The sequence below is a fragment of the Temnothorax longispinosus genome, chromosome 2 (genome assembly GCF_030848805.1).
Source record: "Temnothorax longispinosus isolate EJ_2023e chromosome 2, Tlon_JGU_v1, whole genome shotgun sequence".
Lineage (NCBI taxonomy): Eukaryota > Metazoa > Arthropoda > Insecta > Hymenoptera > Formicidae > Temnothorax > Temnothorax longispinosus.
Window position 1 is genome coordinate 9,411,525 of NC_092359.1, and position 11,251 is coordinate 9,422,775.

At 41.8% G+C, this 11,251-nt stretch overlaps 1 protein-coding gene across 1 annotated transcript in view; it reads left to right on the plus strand.

Moving 5' to 3' along the window:
- Positions 1-862, plus strand: part of LOC139807959 (uncharacterized) — a 170,212-nt gene extending 169,350 nt beyond the window's left edge. The window contains exon 3 of the mRNA XM_071769479.1: positions 703-862. Within this exon, the coding sequence (XP_071625580.1) occupies positions 703-744 (42 nt within the window). The 3' untranslated portion in view covers positions 745-862. The remainder of the gene's footprint in view (positions 1-702) is intronic.
- Positions 863-11,251: the final 10,389 nt, after the last annotated feature.

The window sequence follows — 11,251 nt, forward strand, 5'->3', positions numbered from 1 at the left end:
GAAGTAAACGTGAGTAATTTGCGAAAGAGCGACCTCTTTCGAAAGTAAAAATATTCGATTTTCTTTTACTGTAGAAAACTTACAAATAACTTCTTCTCTTAAGGCTCCTGGGTATTCGTCGCTTTTTTCCTTCTTTTATAATGTCAGAAGCAAGAAATGGCACGTAAGAATTCTCAACGTGACACTTCTCATCAACGTCATTTCTCTAACGTCATCAAACAAGGATAGAAGCAACTAGTACCCAGGAGCCTTAAGTATCTTTCTTTAAGTAACCAGAAGGAAAGTTTGCATTGTCTCGATATCTAAATTACACGGAAAGAACGATTTTGCTGAAGTATGTAAAAATTTAGCTAGGTACAAATCTGAAAATAATTGTGTTGCACCATTGAAATAATTATGTAGAACACTCAAACTGATTGTTAAAATGTTAAATTTTTTTACAGCATTATTATAATACTTCAGCGACCTACTATAATTATTTTGATGGTGCAACAAAATCATTTTTAGATCTGTATCTAGCTAAATTTTTAAATACTTCAGCAAAACCGTTCTTTCCGTGTACCTAATAAACTTACCGTACTTTACACGTTGTTTCCATTCATCCTTGTGTATCCTACATGTGTATCTTACGCACATACACATGCTGCATGTGTCACAATGCTGTGTTCGAACTATACACATGATTTCATTTCTGTTTCCCAGAGATCCTTTTGCGCGACGAAATGGAAGACCGCCTGCGGATGAGATCTTGCAACACAAGTTGTATATCAAAGTAAAGTATCGTCAAAACACATGTAAGTACTTCAACAAAAAGATGAAAAGTAAGAACTTTTGGAACAGGCGTGAATGTTTCTTGCAAATTCTTGTTAATTCAACTAGTGTAACTGCAGATGGTGAAATATGCAGCTGCTCGTAAAACATGATTTTAGATGGATAGAAATCGCAACGCTATCCGTATCGCGATGTGTTCATGCATTTATGAGCAGGTAGAAAGCACGAGGGTTCTTATAAATAAAATTTACGTTTACATAAAAGAATGTCTGTCTATGAATTTCGTCTATTCGCAATTATTCGATCGTTTATCTCTTCCATTAAATTAATTGCTTAAAGTCGCTTGGTATAATTCCTTGTTTATAATTTTCATAAATCTGGTTACAAATTTTCTTATAAATCGCATAACTAAGTTGCTTACACGAGATAAAATCTGATCTACTTTTAGTTCGACATTGATTTAGAAAATATTACTTTCTTTTATAATTGGATTATAATCATGTAAATGCACAAAGCACGAAGTTTAAAAAAAGAGCGCTTTGAAAGCCAGGTTATTTATGAATCATAACGCGGCTGATTTCACAGACACTTGTAACCGACGGATGTCGTCGCCTTATGAAATCGTCCAAGCATTAAGATCGTTCAAAGTCAGTCCGGCTCGTGCGTCGCACCCAGCAAACAAGATGCTAGCGCATCTTGGGTGGCCATACCGTTTCGCTGTTGCGTTCTTAATATTATGCGGATCGTGCAGCTATACGACGTCCCAATTGAGCCTGACACGTAAAAACCTTGTTGTCGACGAGGAAAATCGCTAAGAAAAAGAGCCATAAACTATAAATATCTTTCCACCACTCATTCTCGTTTAAGCTATTACACTATAGGTAGGTAAAACGATCGCGCAAAAAAAATGAATATATTTTCAATCCAGATACGAGTGATACGAGACAATTATAATTTTATGAACGTATAGCGACTTTACTGCTATTATTATATATATATATAATCAATTGCATAATCAATTGCATTCAAGAAATATTGCACGAAATAACCTTGTTTATAGAAACAAGTAATATTAATTATAAATTATTAGTATATATACGAGACTTTTTCTAAGTCGTGTACATAATAGAAGAGTTTTTAATTTTTTTAAATAAAATATAAATTAAATAAATAAATTGTTTTAAAGCATTTTTAAATAAAATAATTAAAGAAAATTGCTATAAATATTATTATAATGGCCAAATGTAAATAATCTCTGGAGTAAATCATAAAATACATATCTTATTAGAGAAAACCGAGACCAATGTTTCGAAAAATCTGAATTTTCTGGTTTGTCTCGGAAAACCTAAAAGCGCCCTTAAATGATGTCAAAGGAGCCATTCTAAACCGAAAGTGACTTCGCGGTCCCTTTCGTGTTGCTGTTACGACATATAGAATAGATCATTGAGTGTCGTTCTGTTTATACCACAGACAACCAAATTATCGATGGGGTCTATTAAGGCCGGGTTTTCACGAAAGATCTGAGACGGACAGGGACAAAGGCGCTGCGCGAGTAGTATACCTGGACCCAAGGCTCTAAATTGTCGGCCATTGATGTCACCGCGTATACAACCGATGTCTCATCTGGGTTGCCTAAATATTTGACCTATTTACAGCACATTTCGTGGATCCTCGTCTGATATACAATATTACGGTGGGCCAAGGTGCGAGATACACGCATTTTTATTGCCAACTCTCGTAAATGGACTTTGAACTCGGGAATTAAATGTTTACGACGTATTACAGTCGTGTCTTGTTCGCATCTTGTTTACAAGGCACGATACATTTATTACATTCTAAAAATTTTAATTATATATTCGGATAAGCACAATTATATGCTGCAACAACTTCGTTATAATTTTAATGTTTTTCAAATTTAATTTTAACATTGTTCCTACTTTTTTTCGTGACCGGAGATGAAATTGATCAAGATATTATTTGCATCTAACAGTAAAATAAGTCTCATAAATGCTATTTTGAATAGTCGCTACATAAAATATTCGACAGTCGTCCGAAAATGTTCGAGCTGATCTAGACTGACCGTCGTACAGGGGAAAGGGAAGAAAATATGGTCGATCTATACCTGGGTTCGAGGTGATCAAAGCTGCCAACCACTAATGTCACCACAGAGACTTCCGACAGTGTTTGCACTCCGCACCATCCGGGGCGTGCCTTCGACATAGCGCATGGTTATCCGCTGCCCCCTGCCTTCGGAGAGGACCCCATCGATCCCTATCTCGCGACACCATGACATCGTTCTCTTGATCCGCCGACACCGGGTCCCTCGCCGATATCTTTAATTCCTCTCTCCGACATCCCCGAAGGCCGAGCCACCCTTCCTTACAACCGGTCCGCCGCGACTCCGCTTCTCACACAAGACCGCCATTAGGATGTCTCATTTTCAGATTGTCTCGTTTCAATTCTCCGACCGCTCAGCGACGGATCACCGACGCGCATACCGGCGAATTTACACGACGAAAAAATATTTACTCTCGCAAGTGAGTTCAACATTTTAATGTTGTCCATGTCGGTTGATTTAGAATATTTAGATGAAAGCAGATCGCGGACCCCGCGCGATTTATGAGGAAAAAACGTTTTCAGTTAATTTGCTTGAATTTGTGATATGTCGTAGTTTTTGTATTTCTGATAAACAGTTTCAAATTTCATCAACTTTCTATGATTAGTTTCTGAATTATACACATTTGAAAATCTTCTACACAAGACCCGTACGTTCGTATACACGAGTTTTCACTTGTACTACTCGCATCTGTATATGAATACCTATTCGTAGATGTTTTGCGAGCAAATGGATAATTTTTTTTTAATTGCCGGACATTTTTCTCCCGATTGCTGCCAACCTTCGGTTGGCGAAGACGAGGAAGTATGCGTTTCACCGGGGCCGAACTTTTGTTAGCTTAGTTCTCGATAACTACAACATACTTTGATATGTGCTTCCGTATATAAGTTTCTTATTGATCAAGCAAGGTTTATAGCGTATAATTATCATTAATCGTTGTGTTAAATAAAAAGCGAAAAAATATATTACATTTATATTATATGTTCTCTTGTTGGCTACCGACTGAGTTAGAGAGGAAATTGATTAACCAATGACATGCTTCCGCATGGGGAATTTTAGTGACTTATCCAGTTACCTCTATTGAGCTCCGGCAGAACGTGCGAGGTCGATTCTGTATTTTGAGACGAGGTAAAAATTACAAAAGTGAACAGATTTACTAGATTTCGACAAATGAAATTGTAGATTCTCTAGTGAATTTCCTCACTTTTGTAATTTTTACCTCGTCCTAAGATACAGAATCGACCCCCAGCTTTTCTGTTCATCGCTGCACGCTCATTGGATATCGCGCATCGTGCACGACGTTATCGCGCGCGCTAATCTGCTCACATGTCATATTTGGCCGATAGTTAGAGATTAAGATTGTTTATACAAGTTTAATCTTTACAAAATTAAATAAAGATATAATAAATAGTAGGATAAACAGTAATACACTGCCTAATACAAGTTTGTTTATCGAATCTTTTCCTTGGAAATACCATGTGCAGGGTGTCTAGCGGTCATGGAAACCTGGAAGATTTCCATGACTGCTATACACTTCTTTAGATAAAAAAAGGACAGAAAATGTCATTTTTTAAGAATTTAACGAAATTCCAGAAAAGTCACAAAATTCCATGACTTTTCCATGACATTTTCTGTCCTTTTTTATCTAAAAAAGTGTATAGCGGTCATGGAAGTCTTCCAGGTTTCAGACGTCTCCCGACAGCTCTTTTTAAATGTGCAATTAATTATAGCGTAAAAATAAAGTATTTTTTATTATATATGTATTAAATTTTTAGAAAATTTTACCTTTTCGTATTTTTTTCTCACATCTAATTCTGTTGTAGATATTGTAAATTATTATTCTTAGAATAGGTTTTAAGAACTTTTAATTTTCACAATTCAATTCGCGGCTTGTTAGCGCTCGCGTGTCCTTCAACGTGATAATTTCGATACACGACGCAGTCCAAACGAGGCATGCATCCAAGGGCAAAGTGCTAATATCGCTTGCACCTATCGCGCTCGAGATCGAAACATCCTCGTTCGTGAGACGATCTATCAGCATCGCAGCATGCGTCACGCACACGGTCCCTCACATCATTCTCCAGAGACGGCCAGTTGAAACCTCCTCCCCGTCTCCCCCTTCTGGACACTATATATTCATTATCGCTCGCATGTAGGGGCGTATACTTCTAACTGCTTAGCCGTTGTTTGGTTACGCCCTGGCAACGGTAATTGCGAGATGGTATATAGAACTACTTTCGAAGCGCTTGCCTATCAAATCCGTATTAGCATTGTGCACAACTGAATGTATCCGTACACTAACACAATTAATGCGACAACGAGAACGAAAGATATTGTAAAGATAATTTCCAAATCGAATAATCTGGAACTCCGAAACTATCTTTGATGAGTTTAAAAGCGACCATGGTCTCTCGTACGATGCAGTAAAATGACAGAAAATTTTACTAAATTAAAAGTACTAATTTTGTCAAAATTACGAAAAGATTACGAGAGCCTTCTTTAAAAAAAAAAAAAATCAAAAGGTGGGCGTCTTTTATTAACCGTGATTTTAAACTTCGGCCGATCGTTAAAGGAATCGCGATACATTTGGATCGGCTTTCTTCAGGCCGTTGCCAAATGGCCTCATTCATCGGGTTGCGAATACGCTTACGAATATGAGAGTGATTAAAGCTCGGTGTTTAAGTGCGAGTCTACGTTTCCGTGACCCCGTAATCACGGGAACTCGCGCGACGTTGTTACGAACAGCGAACCGGTCGTTAGGTGAAATTAGGGGGCAACTCTCTCTCTCTCTCTCTCTCTCTCTCTCTCTCTCTCTCTCTCTCTCTCTCTCTCTCTCTCTCTCTCTCTCTCTCTCTCTCTCTCTCTCTCTCTCTCTCTCTCTCTCTCTTTTGTGTTTGCCAACTGCGTTAGAGACACCGCTGACACATGTTTAACGCGCTGTTTGCACATACACGCCGCATGCACGCACGCATGCTCGAGTAAATGCTCTAATCGCATGCTTTATTGACCGGCGTTCGTCGCAAACGACCGTTAATCGTACGCAACGTGGTCGATCCTTCGACGGAGGAATACGCCTGTTAACCCAATGACATATCAATCCCTTCCCAGCGAGAAATGCAATCGATATACCGCGGTCGCTTTAGGATAAAGTGGACTCGCTTCCCCCGTGTCACTTAATTGGCTCTACGAGACTTTCAGAATTAACTGAACTTGCACTAATACATACACTGATAAAGAAAAACTCCTCAAATCAATGATACATTTTTTCACAACGAATTATTATTTATAACCAAGCAAAGCACATATTTTGTGTTAAAAAAATTGTTATTATTATATTAAATATATTAAAATATTTATGTTATTATATTTATTACATTTGTTATATTAATTATATTATTAGCCGTTATTCTTAATTATAGATAATATTAGTTATATTATTAATTATTATTATTAATTATACAATATATATATAAGAAAAACAGTTCGATAATAATTGCTTGAAGTAACTGATTTCTCTCTTCTCACACAAAAATTCCATCTTTGGTTCTCAAACGTAAATGAACTTAGGATGCTGCATCTTCGAGGACACCCGAGTCGACCGCGAGGGCGCAGCAGCGACAAGAGCCTTCGAGTCGGGTGCCGAGGCCGGGGCACGGAGATTGGGAAAGCGACAGATGTACCTACGTGTTTCTTTTCTACGCAGGAAGGGAGGGAAAAGAAAAGGTTCCCGTCGCAGAAAAAGAGAGAGACCGTACATCAGAGGTCCCGCGTACTTTCATTCCCACGCGACGCGCATTATGCGAACGGGGATCTCCCTTCCCGTTTATCGACGGACCGGATTCTTAACGTCATCTCTTTTCCCTCGTCCTCGAGAGATCGAAGGGTAGAGCGTTTTGTCAAAGGCGGGGGGAGGGGGCGACAGGACAACGCGTCGACCCGAAACATTTTCACCCTGTCGACGCACGTAACGAAAGTGCCTCTACTCTCGATCGTGCAGAGATAGAAAAAAAAACCCCATAGAATCGCGTCGAATAGATATTCGAGCGTGTCGGAAATCAATTAAATTGTAAGAACTTAGAGTCAAACCCCTCTCGACATAGAAGTAAAACCTCACGTTTCGAGATAATCTCTTTTGTGCGACCTATCGTCAAATCGGTCAAATAATTTTTGCGTCGTGCCATTTTTCCCAGCTTTCCAACTTTTCATGATAACGCGCATGTCTTTCAAACCGGAATCACGGACTGCATTTTAAAAAGCCGTTTTGCAACAAAATTCACAACAACGTTTGTGATTGCCGGCATTTACGTTAGCGTTATCATATTACCCATGTATAAATCATATGCATGCTGATATAGTTCTCCGCAACCGGGGGAACGAAATTGTCGCCGCGAGCGCCGCGATCCGCCGTCAAAAGCTTACGGTTCGTTAACAAGTAGCAGCCTCGTCGCGGCCTCGGTACAGCCGAAAGACCGCGAGAAAGAAGCCGGTTTCGCCTGGAATCGCCACACCGGAATCACCATTCCGGCGCGGTGCAAACTAGAGGCTTCCGGCGGGAATAATCGTTTCGCGGGATCGCGCGCCGCCGAAAAACTTTCCTCGCCCTAGAAACGGGCCACCTAGGTCGCGCTCGAGCGAGAAGGTTTGCCGGCCCGCCGCCTTTGGGTACTTAAGGCTTAAAGCCGCCTTTCGGGTTTCGTGGCGGCCGTATAATGGCGCCCGTTTGTCAAAACACGTCAAAACACTATCCCGGCCACGAAATCATCTCGCCGGGCCCTAGTCACGCCCCGCGATGCATCCACGTCCTTGGGGCCCGCTTAGGCGAGAGAGAGAGCTTCTCAGGTATATACATCGAGAAATCGGAGGGGAGAATAGCGCCTTCTCTCGCGCGCGCTAGTACGCCCCTCGTTGCCGAGTCATCCGGGCAACATTATTCTCCTACGAATTCGGAAAGTAAAAATCTCCTCCGCGCTCGCTCTGTAATGATTCAGCTCGAGGTACGTCGGCGCGGGTACGTCGGCGAAGCTCACGTCGCTGTCCGCCTTCCACGATTAGGTTCGTGACAACGGACGAACATAAGTTGTATAAGCACGAACGATCGGTAGATCAATCTTGTATGTACATACTGTGAATAATGACGTTGACGTTAGCTACGATGTTGTCGACGAGATATGAACGGTGCGTCCCGAACATTCTCGTTGAAAATTGCCAGGAACATTAAAATCAGAAAGGGATGTGAGAAAGAAAGAGAAACATGTACACGTGAAGTTAATAATAACGTAATTGCATACGAAAAGTAATCTTAGGTTTTCTACGATTGAATTGTTCATTACGAAGGATATTATCGCGAGACAAATCTTTCGCGAAAGGAAGGAAATTGCAACCTTGGAATTGATAAAAAAAATTTATATATTATAATTTCAGAAAGATCGAAACGCAAGTTCTGATAAACTTGGCTGTACTACGGATGGTTAACACGCTGAATATAATTGACCCCTCACCAGATACATTCTTAACACACATAAATACACGTACCTAGATTGATCACGAGTCATAAATCACTGAAATAACGGCGGGCCTTAAAGGCGAGCGAAGAAATCTCGAGCATACGCGGTGACTAATTGTTAATAATTAATTTACCCTCGGATAATACAGCCGAAGCCATATCAACTTGTCCAGATTGGCATCTCTCTGTGGACGCATTAATATTAACTAGATTCATGAAACCGCAACTTCACGCGCCGGCCGCGGCCATGCGGGGAAAGTTAAAGAGCGAGCGCGCAATTTACAATAACGGCAAGCGGATTGCGTGCTTAATTACGGCGGGTGCGTTAATAATAATCGTGCGACGATCGGGCTGTAACTTATAAGTTTATAACGCGGCTCGCAATTTGACGTAACCCTCCCGCGTTCCACGAACACGAGCCGGCCACCGCCGCCGTTGCCGCCGCCGGTTCTCCCGCGTGCACGCTCGGGATCTTGACTTTATTTATGCAACGACACTCGCGTGTCGTCTTATCGGCCGATTAGGAGGAGCGTTATTAGGTGACAGAGATCGCGTGGTGAGCGGCGTGGTAGCCGTTACCGCGGTAATGCCCAACAGTCACGTTACCGTCGGGGGACCGAGGAAATTCACGAGGAATCAAGCGCTCGTTACTCACGAGGAGAGCGCAAGGAGAATTGCTCGCGGCGAGCCGCGCGAGAGATCTCGCGCGCGAGGAAAAAAAGAAATGGGCTTGCGATAAGGATGAGGGATGTTCCGGCGAAGGTGTCATTTCGACTTGGATTAACGGATCGCCAAGGAGGGTTTCTCATAGGAAAACGAACTTCGCACAGCGCGAAAACGTTGCACCGCCGTCGCCACCGCCGCCGCCGTCGCCGCTCCCACTTAATTGCGCGTTTAATTGCTCCGGCTACCGTGCACGTAGCTACCGGTCGTGCCCCTCCCTCGCGGTAACTCACGATCCTCCGCGATCGCGATCACGATACGTATCCTCTACGCTCGGGTGTAAATGGCGAGAGAGGAGTTGTTTTCGCAATGCGATAAGCCGTTTAGCGCGCGTATTTCAGGAGATCCGGCGTGAACGTATATGCGATTCAATGTCTACGAAATATACCTTTCGAAAAAGATTAATTAGTATGTACGTTCGCGAAAGACACGAGCTGAAATGACAAACGAGACGTTTATTAATCGAACCGAGAAGCTCAATTACAAAGATTTCGATTGATCATCGATAAAACGAGTCGGATTAATAAGTGAAATAAGATAACTAGTAATAACAAGTGTAATGAGAGACGATTATTACACAAAAGTAGCGAGAATATTTATAACAAACAATGAACAAAATGTCGTTTGAAGTCGTTATTTATTGTTGCACATAATCAAGTACTAAGAATTCCCTAACACGTTTTATATAAATTTTATCAAAATAGTTGTACATCCCTCCCTCTCTCTCTCTTTCTCTTTCTCTCTCATAATTTCTTCCTTTAATATTCTTAACTTAACTATAGTCCAAAAATCAATAATTTTGTAAATGAATATTAATATGTACAAAATAATGTCGTATAATTTAAGATGGGAAGCATGTTATCTACGACCAATAATTACTTAAGTCTGATCAATCCGATCGTCTACACCTACACTATCGCAAAATTAAATCGTGCAGATTTATTAAGTTTTTCTCTTACAAATGCGTAAAAATCGAATTATCCCAAGTTTTCGAAAAGATCTTTCCAAGACATCTGCAGTCTAATAGTGAATTCATAAAGAATTCAGATGTTTCTCCCGATAACCGGATCCGGTGCTGGAAGGGTTAAAGCGCATGCACGAGACCCGTCCATCGCGAAACGCACGTCGACGCGACGAAAGAGGTGTGAAAGGTCCGACGTTAAAAGTGCATACGTGACAGGGGGCAAGAAGAGGGGAAAAGAGAGCGAGAGAGAGAGAGAGAGAGAGAGAGAGAGAGAGAGAGAGAGAACGAAAAGGGTGGCGGCGTGATCAATACGCTAACGAGCCAAGCCGAGCCGGTGCACTATTGGCATCGTCGCGCCTGGCGATTCACACACCTCCGTACGCGTTAACGTTCCTCGCGGGCAATCTCGGTGGATTGTTCGAACGAGAATGAGAACGGTGACCGCATTTTTATCGGCGGCATCGCCCACGACCATTTTCCTCTCTCTTCTCTCCTCTCCCGGCGTAATGGCCTCACAATCAGAAACGCCTTGATGAGAGCAGGCGGAAGTCCGCGGAATAGCCCTGTTAAAGTCCCGCTGATGGTTTCAACGAGCAACCCACGGCCGCGGTTACGTTCGCGGAATTGTGCGGCTAATCGCTTTTAATTCGACACTCGTTAGAGGATTTGTATAAAGCCGCAGACCGCGGTTCCCCACGACGCCGGGGGCTTCGCGGAAGCCATAAGGCTTTTATACCTCCTGCGCCTCTCTCGGCGCGCGCGGCTGGACGTGTTTCCTCTCGCAATCGCGCGTGAAACACCGACGGGTCGTCCTGACATTTTTATCGTCGTTCATTCCGCGTAGCTCTTGATATATCTTTCTACGAAAGTCATCGCCGCGACATTTACGTTATATGCATTTGAATAAGTTAATATCACTATCAAGTATAGGGTAAACTCAGGTAAGATGGCCATACAGAAAAGATGGGCAACCCACGTTCATTCGATGTTTCATGGCGATGTATAGATTGAAAGAACATAGGTTGGCCATCTTTCCTGTATGGCCAACTTACCCGAGTTTACCCTATTATGAATCATTTTTCCATTCAATAACGCAAATTTCGTCACCATTTTACAAAACGTTAAGAACCGTTCAAAGACTACAAGTAACGGATAAAAATATTTGTTACATTTT